The following is a 16,167-nucleotide window of genomic DNA, read 5'->3' as shown; positions in this document are numbered from 1 at the left end:
CGCAAATGAACTGTACAGCTGATACTATTTGGAAAAGAATGGTGTGTCCCAGCTTGCGTTTAAGATGCCATTTGTACATTGCTGAACATTAAATACCTTCTGGAGGCAGGGAATCAAAATCTGAAAAGAAATGACAAAATCAGTATGCCTGAGGGACTTGAAGATAAACAACAATATATTAACCATACCTATATCATCTCTGGCTTTATATCAGGGGTGGGGAACCTTTAGCCCTCCAGATCCTGTTGGACTCCAACTTCCATCAGCTCCAGCCAGCATGGCCAGTTGTCAAGGAGTATGGGAGTTGCAGTACAACAGCATCTGGACGGCCACAGTTTCCCCACCCCTGCTTTATAGGAAGATAAGTTAATGCAATATACAGAAGTGTACTTTAATTTCATTTGCACATCTGTTCATTCCATTACAGGAAAATATTCTTCTGCTTTGGCAGCAACTGCAAATATCTATACAGGGAATTGCATAGCAGTTTCCCCAGTAGCAGCCAGTTCACAGCTATACAATCCTTAACTTCTCTTATTGGCTAGTATAATCCTGTGCTTTGAAAGACTCTTGGATTCACTTTTCCAATTCTTTGCCAGCAGCAGAGTTCCTGCTGCAGCCAACACGGTAAAAATGCAAAGGAAATGTACTTCAAAGTCCTTGAAAGGGATTTTTGATTACTGAACAGATAAACAAAGTCCTTTTCAGAAATCTCCCCATATTAATTATTCTATTTAACCCTCTAGGTCAGGAAGATTCTTGTCAAATTAGATTTTATATTTGTGTCTTTACCAAGAAAATGTATTTTTTTCCACTTTGGAAATGTAAGAGAAACACACAAACATCTTTTTCTGGGGCAATGAGCCATAGTGAATGTTCTGTTTTCCCCATCCCCCCATCCTTAAGGAAGTTACTTAATATTTTCTTTGTCATATCCACTCTGGAAGATTATTCATATACTACTTTTTAATGCAATCATAGCTCTGAAAAGTTGACTTTACTATGAGATTTTCTCACAGTGAGGGGTTTGTGCAATAGTTTTATTGCACTGAAATGTTACCATGTCAGAGAAAATGCTTGCAATCCCAGAGCATTCTCAGAAAACAATAGTCATGTCAGAACATTTGAATTTTCTGTGACAAGATGATATTTTTTCCATATAAGTGGCTAACTGAAAAAAGGACATGGTAAACCAGATGTGGGAAATCTTCAGCCTGAGGGCCAAATTCAATTTCATCATAAAGGGTGCAATCCTATGCATGTTTAGACAGAAAAAAGTCCTACAACTCCCAGCATGCCCCAGCCAGTGGTTATACTATTGTGGGTATACTATTGGGTATACTATTGCAGCCACAAGTGGCTAAAAGGAAAGATGCTTCAAGGACACAATCCTATGCATGTTTAGACAGAAAAAAGTCCTACAACTCCCAGCATGCCCCAGCCAGCATGCTGGCTGGGGAATGCTAGGAGTTGTAGGGCTTTTTTCTGTCTAAACATGCATAGGATTATGCCTAAAGTCATAAAAGGGAGGGGGGTTCTTTTATTAAAAAAATATAATAAAGGAAAGCTGGCAAGCCCAAATGAAAAAAACCCACAAGAAATGCTTCTGCTAAATACCAAGACATATCTTTCCCTTTCCATACTTAAAATCCAAGTAAAATGTTCTATATTTTTATTTTTCAGAATGACCAGTCTATGCAAGATACACAGATCATAGGAGGAGATGACTTTTCAAAGTTGGCTGGAAAGGTTTGTAAACTTTTAAATAAAATGAAGCCAGTAATACATCAGAAACCCAAGATTACCTTAGATCTTGAGTTCATGTAGAAATAATCACGCCCGTCAGACAGCCAAAATAAAAACAAACCAATCTTTACATAAAAAAGAAGAAAATTATAAAGGATTATCAAGAAATAGAAAGTTACTAATGAGTAAATTAAGTTTACACTAGCCTAGACCAGCCTTTTAAAATCTGGGGCTGTTCATATGGCTTGGCCTATAACTCCCATAATTCCCAGCCAACGTGGCCATTGTCCATGCTGTCTGGGGGTAATGGAAGTTGTCGTTTGACACATCTGGATGGCACCAGGTTGGGGAAGGCTGATCTAGATAGTATAAAGCCAATGTGTACCCTTTTAAACCATGCGGCAGTTATGCTCAAAACTGTCCCCCCTTGAAGCTGCTATTCTACCCATGGGGAAAGCTGCCATTGGCATCAGCAGCAGTTTTCCACCTGAGACAAACATAAGCTGGGGGGGGGGGAGAGATTATGTGGGACCACAGCATGATGGAAAGGAATAACTCCTCCCCAAACCCCATGCACCATGGCTACTTTTAAAGGGAAAGATACATTAAATGCAATCATGTCATGATAAACCATGGTTTATCGTGATGGGAACAAGACTGTGTGAACCTCAGTCAGGCATGCTCCCAAAATGCTTCCTCATGACCATGTCAGAGGAGTACAGGGGATGAGGAGCGTACAAGCTCAGTTCTCACACAGGGTTGTCCCCACGGTTTATCATGACTTCCAAACAAAGACATTTTCTGTTTTGGCCATGAAAATGTATTATTATATTGGTCTTAACAAAGGTAAATGATGGGACTTGTCTATGGTTTTAAGTAGTCAACATGATTTTTTTATTCCACTTGATTGGAGCAGCGGGGTTTCTTTTTCCACTCTATTTGAACATAGTCATTTTGAAAAGAAAAAAAAAAGAGGTTTTTTTCATGGACAAGGTTCTTTTAATCCAGGCCTAGGCACCTCCATTACTTGAAGAAAAAGTAAGACATTTCATTAGACACATGGCCTGTACGGGGAAATGGATTGTACCAGCAAGCCTCAGGATGACTTTGGGCGAGATGATATTAAAATTAATTTACACTGCAAGCACAATTACAGTGTGTTAATAATAGCACTCCTAACTGACAAAGGACGCAAGCCTGTCGATTGCGGCCTTGCCAAACGAAAGCCACCGAACTTTGAGGCTTCCGAGTTTCTTATGTTCTGCCGGGCGGAAGCCGGAAGGACAGGAGGATTGCTGGAGACGATTTTCTCCTCCCTGTCCTCTCATCCTGTATTTTACCTAGACGGCTTTTAAGCCCATCTAGTGAGGGCACTTTGGGGCAGGGCAGGGAAGGAGGGTTGAGGAGGCTTAGGATAACTCATATCCTGGCCTCTCCAGTCTCCTCCCCTCCCCTCCACCAGAACGCCCCTTTCCTGAAGCTCCGAGGCTGCTTTTTCTGACCTCGGAGAGGCAGCCGGCGTGGTTCTCTTTATGCTGGCTGCGAAGGGGAGGGGTCTGCGGTCAGATCTCCCACTTCCCCTTCTGAGGTTGGAGTGCTGTCTCCGACTTCGGAGCGGTTTTATGACCCTTCCTGTTGTCACTGGGACACTCTCCCAGGGACCATGGGATTGCATTGCAAATATTTTTAGTTAATTAATCATCCAATTTGTGGTGGTGCCCAGTGTACTTTTTCAAAATGCCGAATGTGCCCACAGAGGTTAGGGACCCCCCTGCTTACAGTGTGATGAGGTGGCCCAAGGGGTGCCCTTAAAAATTTCCAGTCATTTAATGACAGGTATTAGCTGCTTCAAGCAGCTGAAAAGCTCAGCTGCCTCCACAGCCTCCACACGTATGTTCAAACTGGGACCTCAGATGCCCTTGGGAGCAACTGGACAGGATAACATGCTGTCCCTCCAAGGAATATTGAATGTGGTAAAAGATGGCTGCCCCAGTGGGCTCCAGTTTGAATATGGATGCGGTGGTTGTGGCAGCAACTGGTCTTGCTAGCCACCTGGAGCAGGTGTTACTAAGTAGAAAATAGAAAAGACTGGAAAACATTAAAGGCAACCATCAGACTGCCTCGTGACACTATAAGTTACATATCCTAATGCAAATTTTAGTACAAGTATTTTAAAAATCACAAATAGAAGCAGAAACGGGACAGAACAACCTCGGGAAAGAACACGTACGAAAGTGACACAGACTGGAAATAAACTGCTTCATCTATGCCAGGGGTGGGGAAGCTCAGCCAGATGCCAAATCCAGCCTTCCTGGGGTCCTAATCCACCCTTCCGGGGTTCCCCAGGCAGCCATGCCCCCTTTCCACAACCACCAGTCACTTGGTGGTTTTCCAGGTTTTGTGCAGTCCCCACACCCATTCTAAAAGGTTGAAATGCCTTGCCTAAGGCTGAGTTACTGGCAGGAGGAGCTTTAATCTACAATATGCTGGTATATAATATATTTTGGCCCCACCCCTTTTGCCTTTGGCTCTGCCCACCACTGGAATGCGGCCCCCAACAGCTTCTCCAAAATGGAGAAACTGAAAGTGGTTCCCCAGCTCTGCTCAATCCCCATAGCCAGCCAGCCCAATTTCTTTGCAAGGATAAGGATGCAGTCCAATGCATGTTTAGAGAGAAAAAAGTCCTACAACTCCCAGCATTCCCCAGCCAGCATAGCTGGATTACACCCTAAGTTAATGGTTTCTCTCCAGTCCTCCATTACTTTGTCCATCTTTTCTAACTGACATTGTGTGTGTCCTCCTCACAAAGGTTATGTAAATGGACCAATTTTATTATAAGTATCCTCAGTGTTAAGTGTAGAGCAACCTTTTAAAATCCTTCACAGACAGAACCTCGTTCACAAACAGTACGTGTTTATTTTCATCCTTGCTTACAGATAACTTGAATAATCCCAGCCGACAGGATCAGATAAACTTTATATTTTTCAGAAAACCTTTTTTTTAAGATTTTGTTTTATAAAAGCGGCTTAATGCCACCTTTTGAGATATATTAGGAAACCGAAAGTGGCATGAAGCTAAATGTTAACTGCCAATATCGCCGTTTTGTGCTTGATAGGCTAATTTTGGAGTTTTGCTTCATGAGAAATACCCTGCTGGTCTTTAAAGGGACCAGAAACTAGGCTTTTATTGGCTCAACATGTCATCAACAGTTAGTAAAGCTTTCTGCTGCTCTTATGTTAACAAGATTTTAACAGGACATTTCTAGAGTGCAGAGAAAGGGATGTGTGGACTATCTCCAGTGGGCCAGCTGGCTGCATGCAGACCGCAGTGGTATATGACGCTTGGGGAAGTGGACAAGAGCAGCTCCCTCTTCTGCCACTATCTCTCCAAGCAGAGGGTCAAATTACACATTATAGTAGTAGCATGTTTCAACTACCATGCTCCACACACAGCACATTCTTTCTTCTTCAAAAGCTTTTGCAGGACTGGGAGGGACAGTATGGATTGGGGCCACCAGGCATAGGAGAGGGAGATTTAACCCTTTCCTCCTATGCTCTTTTTTGTCCACCAAAAATTGCCTCCCCAACACCTTTGTCTTCCCCTCAAGGTGCTCTTTTTTGGCTTAGGCCCCATTGCGGCTGCTTTTGGCAAACTGAGAACATAAGAAGAGCGATGCTGGATCAGACCAAGGGTCCATGTAATCCAGCATTCTGTTCACACAGTGGCCAATCAGCTGCCCACAGAAAACTCACAAGCAGGACATGAGTGCAACAGCACCCTCCTGCCAGGAATGCCTTGGCGTTGGCGGCCACTCTCAGTAGATTCCAATAGCCAACTCAAGACACAGATGAAAGGGAATTCTTTTCAAAGCTTTAATCCCATTACAGCTTAATGACTCTTTCAGATGCTAATCACCAGCGGCTAAAGCAAAGAAACAGCAGCGTGGACTACGCTTCAGGCAGGCAGTTGATCCCCATTTGAAAGAGAGTCACTTGAAGACCCAGAACTTATGGGCTAGGGAGAGATCCTCCCTCTTTCCCTTGGTTCCATGGGAGGCAGCCGTTGCTTGCGCGCCAAACAGGCGCTACGCCTCCTTTCCGTGCCCTCCATCACTCGTCGCTCTTTGCGTCTGCATTGAGTGTCTAAGAAGCCCCCCTCCCACACTCCCTCACTACCCGGGTTGCTAACTCTCTCTGGAATGCTGGCAGGAGGAATCTCTGCCAGGTGCTGAGCCTGTGAGGGATGAGCTGGCTCCACTCCCACCGATTGCTGATCCTCCTCAGAATCAGAATTGCTCTGGGGCTCTCTGGGCTCAGTTTCCACCCTGACACCTCCCACCCATGATTCCCAGCAACTGGTATACAGAGGCATCCTGCCCCTGATACTGGACATAGCATATAGCCATCAGCTGTTTTATTGTGTGCTGTTTGGTTTTAATTTTTGTGAACCGCCCAGAGAGCTTCAGCTATTGGGCGGTATAGAAATTAAATAAATAAATAAATAAATCAGAACTAGTAGTCATTGATAGACTTCTTCTCCGGGAATGTGTCTAATATCCTTTTAAAGCCATCCAAAGTGGTGGCCATCACTACATCTTGTGGTAGTGAATTCCATAGTTTGACTATGCACTGTGTGAAGAAGTACTTCCTGTTATCTATCCTGAATCTCCCACCAATCAGCTTCATGGGATGACCCCATTGGGTTCTAGTATTATGAGAGAGGGAGAAAAATGTCTCCCTATCTACTTTCTCCACACTGTGCATAATTGTGTACAACGTGCTAAGCACAATAGTTGAAATCTGCTGCTCACGTCACATATATAAGTGTTACTATAAGATATAAATGTTATTGCAGCCCCTCCTGCCTAATTTCTCCCATAGAAGCAGAGAAATTGTGTCTGATGTCCCCTTAGAGCTGAGATGGGGAACCTGTGCCCGGGGGACTGCAGGCAGCTTTTGGCCTATATACGCCTTCCGGCCTAATTTCATGCTGCCCCAATTTTCTGAGGCCCTCAGAGATGGGGGTGGCACAGAGAGAGGGAGACAGATGGGGTGGAACACAGAAAGAACATTATACAATCCTTCAGTGCTACAAACTCTGCCCACTTTGGGCTCTGGCTTCATCCACCCTTGGCTGTGGACCCTGGTTGACTTTTCCCATCAGTCAACTGCCCTTTGTAAGAAAAAGGTTCCCCACCCCATCCTTATTTTATTTTATTTTATTTATTTTATTTACAAGATTTATATATCACTCTGTATCTAGTGAGATTTGCAGGTGGTGAACAATAACAAGGAAGGAAGGAAGGAAGGAAGGAAGAAAGAAAAAGAAAGAAAGAAAGAGAAAGAGAAAGAAAGAAAAAGAAAGAAAAAGAAAGAAAGAAAGAAAAAACAAAATACAGAGCTAAAATATTTCAAATCAAATTATGCCAATAGTACTGTGGCTGATTAGTCAGGGAAGGCTTGTTTAAATAAAAATGAAACAATGTTGGTGCCTGCCTGAACTCTACAGAGAGGGAGCCAGTACGCTGAAGGCTCTATTCTGAGTGGACTCCAAAGGGACTGCTGGTCCAGGAGTGCCTCATCTCATGATCTCAGTGACTGGGCAAGCTGGTAAGGGAGAAGTCGCTCTCTCCAACCCTTTAGCTGGACCTCCCTTTCCTTGTTGGCCGGGTTTGCAACCATACTTTATATAGATCAGTCTCCCCAAAGACCAGCCAGTGACTCAGGCTCCCCTGGAATCTAGCTTCTCCCTCTCCACCCCCGCACCTATCCGTCTCCTGACCGGGTAGTTCTTGGCGTTCTCACAACTAAACCTAAAGAAGATATGAAACCAGGCATTCAAAGGACTGCAACTCAGGAGGCATGAACCTCAAAATCCTCGAACCCACAGAGACCACCTCTATTCTGAAGTGAGTGCCTACAAAGGTGCCTCTTATTTGGGTAGGAGTGTGTCCAATCTAAGCCAGGAAGAGCGCCATTTGAGGGGCTCAGACTCCCATGCTTGTCTGTAGAGTTGCCCAGGAGAGGGCAGCTTCAGCTCTCTGTTTCCCTTAGAAATGTCCTGTTGGGATTCTCTTTTCCACATTCAGCTTTCCTGGACGAACTCTGTTGCTGTCATGCAGATGAGAACTACTTGCCCTAGCATCAGCCGATATAATTAGCTGTGTTAATGTTTTCTGCAGCTGATGAGGAGATGACTCAACATCTTCTGGAGCAAACCCAAAAGATACGGTTAGGAAAGGGAGGAGGATCAGTTTGAGTGTTGCCAGCAGCACCCACATCAGCGCCTTCATCATGGAACATCTGCTTTCCGTTCTTCATTAGCAGCATGAAGGTGACTGATCTTACTGGAGCTGTCACAATGGAGCAGGCTGTTCCGAATCCAATGATTCACTGCCCCCTTTAATTCTTACAAATCCAGACTGCGTAGACATATGTTCTTGAATTAGGAGGTAAACCTACTGTTGCTTTTTCCCTTCTCTGCTAAACTCTGCTTTAGCTAAGATAGTAGCACACAGGAAGCAACACTTGGTTCATATTTACTGCATCAGGGGTAGGCCACTGGGGGCATTGGTCAAATAGGCTGGGGCTTATGGGAGGTGTAGTCCAAAACACCTGGAGGGCACCAGGTTGTCTATCTCTGGACTACATGCTACTGAAGTAGTAGCACCCACCATTTTAGCAAGCCCTTGTTCATGCAAATGCAATCCTTTGCATGTTTACTCAGAAGTAAGTGCCATTGTGTTCAACTCTCCAGTCAGGGTGGGTTGGAGTGCAGCCTTGCTGTGCAATCCTATACATGTCTACTCAGAAGTAAGTCCCATTGTTCAGTGGGGCTTACTCTCAGATAAATGGGTATAAGATTGCACTGTAAGTCGTTTGCCTTTATGTTTATATCAGTCAGGGTTTTTAGTTGTCTTACAAATCCTGGCTTGTTTGGGCGCACTTCATTATCATCCCATGTTCAGATGTAATATGAAGCTATCCCTTCTTGGTTGGCAGAGGGGAAGCCGCATTAGTCTGTTGCAGCACAAACAACTAAGAGTGTCATGGCACCTTAAAGACTAACAAATTTATTCTGGCATATAAAGTGGACACTGTCCACTTCATCAGATGAACACTCTCCTGGTGTGTTTACCTGTTCACATGAAGGGAAGCACAAAGCAGGAGCGAACAGGCATCTTCTTCACATTGTGATTCATTAAGCCCAGATTCCAGACATAAAGTGACATGTGAATGCAGCCCATGCTGGGACTCATCCATGAAACTATTTGGCAGTACGTTCAGGACACTTGAAAGGAAGTACTTCACACAACCCAAGTTAGTGGAATTCAGTGCCAAAAAGTGTGGCATGATAGCCACTAGCTCATTGATAACTCATTTGATTGATTGATTTAGAATATCTGTATAGCTCTCTGCAACAATATTGGATCTCAGAGTGGTTCACATTGGTGATAAAAGAAGCAATTAAAGATATTGGGTTGGATCCAAACTAAGTTAATTGGATTTAGTTTCCATTGAAATTGATGGGAGTTATGACTAATTTACTCCATATATTTCAATGGGACCCAAGTCCAGCTATTTTAATCTGGATCTAGCCCATTAAAAATAATGGCTTAGATCCAGACTTAGTCATAGTTAGGGTAGACCCATTGAAATAAATGGAAATCAAGTTAATCATGACTTACTTAATCACGACCACCATTTATTTTAGTGGTCCTGCTCTAAATATGACTGTAATAGGGTCCAACCTATTACCAAGTAAAACAATAATAAATAGAGCCTCATGTTCAGAAGCAGAATTCCAGATGTTGAGGGTAAACAACACAAAAAAGAATGGCTTTCGTCACCATGTTTTACTTCCGAGGTCTCAGAGGTATTTGGATGATCGCTGTTGGAAACAGAATGTCAGATGAATGGATCTTTCAGCTGGTCATAAGGTCATCATAACCTCTAACCCAGCTATCCAGAGAGTTTTCCTTTCACTTCAGTCCCAAGATGTCTGCACTCATCTTGAAATACTGTGATTCAGTGGTGGAGGACCGGCTGGCCCTCCAGATGTTACTGGACTACAAGTTTCAGTAGTCATTGAAACTGGCCATTGCCTGTGCTAGCTGGGGCTGATGGGAGTGGGAGTTGAATGACATCTGGAAGGCCACAGTATTCTGGAAGGCCACAGTACCTTTTAAAAGGTATTAAAAAAGTGGGCTTTCGATGAAGGTGCTTGTCTATGGGAGATCCCAATAGACAGAACAAAACCAAAATGCACTTGACCCGTTCAGGAAACAGCTGAAAAAGCTCCTATCTTGGAATGTACCTTAGGCAGAGGTTGTGCTGCCTTCTCTAATAATGCCTGCAAATGTAACCCATGTGAATTTAATTTCCTTTTCCAGAGCAATAAAGGAAGAGTTGAGCTATTCCAGACCTAACAGCAATCCTGTGGTTGCTGATCAGAACAATTCTGGAAGTTCAATATTTAATTAGTTATCATTACCCTGCATCTGTGATCCCTCAGTTAGTTTTCAGTTTAGATGATGGTATTGCTATCACAGCCAAGTCGCATTTCCTCCTTATAACCATTTATCTCTATATTGGAAGGTTGAAATTAAGGTATTTATTAGCAAATCTCTTGGAGTTGTTGTTAAACACACACACGCACACACACACACCTTACAGCCAGATTCTTTTGAAAATACAGTGTGTATAAAATGAGAAAAGTATAAATAATGCATCCCTTTCCCCTGACCACCAGTCATTTGGTGGTTTCACAGCTTTTGTGCATTTCTACACACACTCACCGCCCCCATTCTAAAAGGTTGAAATGCATACTCACCCTTAGTTTCATTGCTGAACTACTCCTACTTTTAGAGGTTTTTTCCTAACACTTAACCTTAAATTTAAACTTTCCTGTTTATTAAGAAGTCATCTAGTGAAATCTGCTAATTTATATAACTAACCATATCCGGTATGGTTTCTTGTATTTGGTTGTATCATTCCACTCTGTTGATTCATCTACTGACTCACGTTAGTTTATTAGTAGAACCACAGGGGTAAGATGAGCTGTGAATGAGGAGGTGAGGTGATGTACATCTGGTGTCTGTAATTTAAAAAAAAAATCCTCCCAACACAAATGTTTGCCAATATAACTAAAAATGAATATTTGGATTATCTGAATGTTTGTGGGTTGAATGGATTATTGTTGTTGCTTACCAAATACATTGCTTAAACATCAACACCAAAAATAAAATATAGAGTGCGAGCCAAGAAACTATAAAAACATGATTGTAAACTAAATCAAATAGGCTCATTTATATTAACTAAGGATGAGTTATATAGTTAATCAGCCAATTCCATAGTTCCCAAACATTATTATTTTGACATCAGTTTTGGTATGCAGTTAATTTATATCCCAAATTTTATACGAAAATCCTTTTTCTTTTGTCTATGTTCATTTCCCCAGAGTTGCTCCTCTTAACTGACATGAAAAGTTTTTGGTGATATTTTTTAAATGTAATTAAAGTAAACAAACAAAGGATTAGGTTGAAGTTGCAATTTAAATATTGCTCTAGTACCTCAGTAACCATTTCCAAAAAAATTTATTTATTTATTTATTTATTATTAAATTTATTAATCGCCCATCTGGCTGGTCACCCAGCCACTCTGGACGATGTACAACATACAATAAAAACAGTTTAAAACAATAAAATTCTACAATAAAAACATTTTCTAAAATACCCTAACCCATCCCAAATGCCTGCCTGAACAGCCACGTTTTTAATGCATGATGGAAGCTCATTAAAGAGGGGGCATGACGGAGTTCCCTAGGGAGGGAGTTCCACAGAGTGGGGGCCACCACAGAAAAGGCCCTCTCCCTCGTCCCCACCAGTCTAGCTGTCCTGGCTGATGGGACAGAGAGAAGGCCATCCGAGGCTGATCTTGTTAAGCGGCCTGTCTGGTGCTGCTGGAGGCGCTCCTTAAGATAGGCTGGGCCGGGTTTTAAAGGTCAAAACCAACACCTTGAATTTGGCCCGGAAAACAACTGGTAACCAGTGCAACTCCTTCAGCACTGGAGTGATGTGATCTCGCCGGCGGCTGCCTTTAATCAGGCGAGCCGCCGCGTTCTGTACAAGCTGCAGTTTCCGAACCGTCTTCAAGGGTAACCCCACGTAGAGCGCATTACAGTAGTCTAAACGAGAGGAGACCAGGGCATGTACTACCGATGGGAGCAGATGGTCGGGAAGGAAGGGGCGCAGCCGCCGTATCAGATGGAGTTGATACAGCGCTGTCCGGCTCACAGCTGACACCTGAGCCTCCATGGACAGCTGGGAGTCCAAAATGACCCCCAGGCTGCAGACCTGGTCTTTCAAGGGTAGCCGTACCGCATTCAACACCAGGTCAACATCCCCCAGCCTCCTCTTGTCTCCCACCAAAAGTACCTCGGTCTTGTCAGGGTTCAGCTTCAGCCTATTCCTCCCCATCCAGCCACTCACCGTCTCCAGACATTTGGACAGGGATTCTATGGCCAACCTTAGTGAAGATTTAAACGAGAGGTAGAGCTGCGTGTCATCCGCATATTGATGACACTGCACCCCAAACCTCCTGATGATAGCCCCCAGCGGCTTCACATAGATGTTAAATAGCATCGGGGAGAGGATGGAACCCTGTGGCACCCCACAAGTAAGTGGCCACGGGTCTGAAACCTCCTCTCCCAGTGCTACCCTCTGGTACCTGCTGGAGAGGAAGGACCGGAACCATCGTAATGCAGTGTCTCCAATGCCCAACCCCTCCAGGTGGTCCAGGAGGATACCGTGGTCAACGGTATCGAAAGCCGCTGAGAGGTCGAGGAGAACAAGGAAGGAGCATTCACCCCTATCCAGAGCCCTCCTCATATCATCTACCAAGGCTAGTACTAGTACTAGTACTAGCCTTGTACTAGTACTAGTGTTGCATTGTCACCACATGTGTTTATGATCTTCGGGGATTGACAGCATCAGTGCTTTCCTGTCCCATGGTTGTAAATTGTAAATATTTTCCATGGACCACTGTGATGTGACTCTGCATTCTTTTATTAAAAGCATAGCATTTCCTCTATGCAACACTTGGGCCTGAACTGTCCACTTCTTGTCCATGGTTTAGCGGATGGAAATTAGAACTGCTTCAGACCAATTTTCTTGATCAGTATTGTGACGAAGTTGATTCCACTCCATCTAGCATCTGTAAACCTTGCAGAGAGGAATACAGACTCATGTTGCTTTCTCCCTGCCTAGACATTATAGCCTTTTTATCAGATCTCTTCCAGGTCAGGTTCCCACTTCTTACTCTGCACATCTCCTATTCCTTTAACAGTTATATGGCAGATAGAAATTCAACAACTGCATCTTTTTCCAGGGTAGAGACATCATGGCCAAAAAGGGACTTGCCTGTTGAATTTCTGTGGATCGTGCAAATATTGAAGGCACAGGATGCTTAGGGAGAAAAAAAGTGGCGTCCAGCTCCACTTATAGGTACAAATCCACTGCAAGTTGGCTCCCTTCATGAAACTGTAGCAGAGTAACACCCCTGTGAATAAATTCAAATTCAAAATGGTGGAATTTGCTTGTAGGCACAATTCACAGCATACAATGATGTTCCGCTGAGATGATCATCTTGATCATCTCAGTGGAACATGGTTGTATGCTGTGAATTGTGCCTACAAGTGAATTCCATAGCTGGCTGAGGATTATGGGAGTTGCAGTCCAATACACCTGGAGAGTGCCATGTTGGGGAGGCTGATCTTGTTATTAGTTATTAATGTAACGGACAGGTTTGCGAAATTTGGTCTCAAGTGCTGCATCTAGGGAAGAGGCCAGGAGAGCAAAGTAGTTAGAATGGGGCCAGAAATCAGGTTAATTGGTATCAGGTAGGTACCCATTAAAGGGAGCAGGCTGTGGAAGAAAAGAGAGACTTGATTCAGACATAACGACAAATTATTGTTTGTCAGTCTTGCATACTTCCCCACTCCCCCGTCCTTCATGCTCAAGGAAAGGAAACTTTGGCCATCAGCCTATGGCAACCTTTCCCAACCCAGCGCCCTCTAGATGTTATGGGCTACAACTCCCATCAACCTAGGCTAGCATGGCAAATGGTCATGAAAGATGGGAGTTGTAGTTCAAAACAACTGGAGAGCACCAGGTTGGGGAAGACTGGACTATGATGTCTCACGTGCTATTTAACATCTACATGAAACCACTGGGAGAGTTTGTCTGGGGTTTTGGAATTCAGTGTCTTCAGTATGCGGATGACACCAACTGTCTCGCTCCTTCCAAGAAAGCTGTTGATGTTGTGAATCAATGTCTGGTTTTGGCAATAGACTGGATGAAGGTGAACAAACTGAAAATTAATCCAGACAAGACAGAGATACTCTTGGTCAGTAGAAAGGCAGACCTGGAAATGGTGATTCAACCTGTTTTTGTATGGGGTGGCAGTCTCCTTGAAAACTCAGGTTCATAGTTTGGGGGTGCTCCTTGACCCACTCCCAGACTTGGGTGCCAAGGTTTCAGCTGTGGCCAAGAGTGCTTTTGCTGAGCTGAGGCTGATGTACCGACTGTCCGTTCCTAGAGGTGTCAGATCTGGCCATGGTGAAACATGGTTACAGTTCATTTGGATAACTGCAGTATATGTGGGGCTGCCTTTGAAGACTGCTTGGAAACTTCAGCTGGTTCAGAATGTTGCAGCTAGGCAGTTTACTGGGGCCAGTTAACAGGGAGCATGTGGTTACAACAGCTCCACTTCCACTGGCTTCTGATTCATTTCCAGACACAATTCAAAATACTGTTAGGATTTATAAAGCCCTAAACAGCTTGGGACCAGGTCACCTGGAGAACTACCTTCTCTCATATGAGCCTGCCTGAGCGTTGAGATCTCCTTTCTGTCCCACTACCATCTGACATGGGTGTGGTAGGAACTTGAATTTGAGAAAGGGCCTTCTCAGTGGCTCCACCCAGTTTTTGGAATACCCTTCGAGAAGCTCATTTAGCTTCTTTATTGGTGGCCTTCTTCCAGCAAGCAAAAACCTTTCTATTTAAACATGCATTTTGCCAACTGAACTGATCTGGTCTTCTCTGCTGCTCTGTTTTAATCTGTATTTTTAATTTAATTATGTTTTTTATTTAACTGGCTGCTCCTTTTTAAAAACTTTTATCTGATTTTTACACAGTTTTATTGAACTATTGCTTATTATGTTAAGTGGATTGGTTATTTTCTGTTGTAGATGTTATTGTTGTTAGCTGCCTTGGGCAATTTTATGGAGAGGCAGGGTATATGTGTAATAAATAAAGTTTCCAGTCATGGTTTCTACAAACTGCAGCTTCCCCTTGCAGCTGAATATGGGAAAGTGATTTGTACCAACCATTGTTAGTTAACAAACCAGGATATTAAACATGGTTTGATCCTGGTTTGATACCCTGGCTTGTTTCAGATGTAACAGGAAACTGTCGTTGGCTACAGTCCCTGACCAGAAGCTTTAAATGTCCCCCTTTGTGCCTGCTTGTTCTTGAAATGAAAAACCAGAGTTTTGGCTTATATCTGGATTGGATTGTCTTCTTGTACTCTACTAATGAACTGTTTACAAGCCTGACCAACAACAGCTTCCTTTTGCAAGGATTTCTGGAGTGCTGAGCTTCCCAGTGCAAGGAAGCCTAAGTAGTCCCAACTATTGGTGGAGTTGAGGGGAGGACCTGGGTATGATCCTTTCACCAAAACCAAAAGTGACCTGTTGTAAAACCAGTTGAGACAGGAGAATCAAGCTGTTATTGACTGCATAACTTCACAGCATTGACACACCATATTAAATTTATTGCTGTTCTGCTAAGAAAACCTGCTTAGAAATCGAGCTCTAGTTAAACACTTCAGAAGTGAGAATTGTTGTCAGTTGCACACAAGCCTGTCCTTGGCTGACAGTTGCTTCCCAGTCAAAAGAAGCCTGAAGTGAAAAGATATTATTGGCCTCCTGGAAAGCAGAAAGCCAAGTTTGCAGAACATACTGCTGCCACTCATAAAGCATGTTAAGCCTCTTCTAAAATATTTTATTAGCCAACCCGCTCCCATATGCTAATATCATATGTAGAGATATTGCCTCATGACTTGAGTGTTCTCAGCTCATTACAGGACAGTTTTCACCTTGTAGGTCTCTCCATTAGTGTGCATACAGGTTTGGAAGGGAATGGCCTGATTCAGACAATCATACCCCAGCTTAATAAGCACTCAAAGCCACTTCCCTCCTCCATTTGTGCCATGCCCAAATGCAGTGTGGACGGTTTCAGTGAACCATAGCTTCCCACAGCTTGTCTGGACTGGGACTATGATTGCCAGCTTTGTAAGAACGTAAGACCCATGCTGGAACAGACCAAGGGTCTATCTCCTCCAGCATACTAGTCACACAGTG

The 16,167-nt window shown here is 43.6% G+C and overlaps 1 protein-coding gene across 2 annotated transcripts in view; it reads left to right on the top strand.

Moving 5' to 3' along the window:
• Nucleotides 1–16,167, top strand: part of PRTFDC1 (phosphoribosyl transferase domain containing 1) — a 70,031-nt gene that overhangs the window by 39,816 nt on the left and 14,048 nt on the right. For both annotated transcript variants that reach the window (XM_084859064.1, XM_084859063.1), the window contains exon 4: nucleotides 1,684–1,749. In XM_084859064.1, the coding sequence (XP_084715190.1) occupies nucleotides 1,684–1,749 (66 nt within the window). The remainder of the gene's footprint in view (nucleotides 1–1,683; nucleotides 1,750–16,167) is intronic.

The sequence above is a fragment of the Heloderma suspectum genome, chromosome 5 (assembly GCF_057233095.1).
Source record: "Heloderma suspectum isolate Gila_16-S chromosome 5, 16-S_ref, whole genome shotgun sequence".
Taxonomy (NCBI): Eukaryota; Metazoa; Chordata; class Lepidosauria; order Squamata; family Helodermatidae; genus Heloderma; species Heloderma suspectum.
This window is presented reverse-complemented; position numbering and strand designations above follow the sequence as displayed.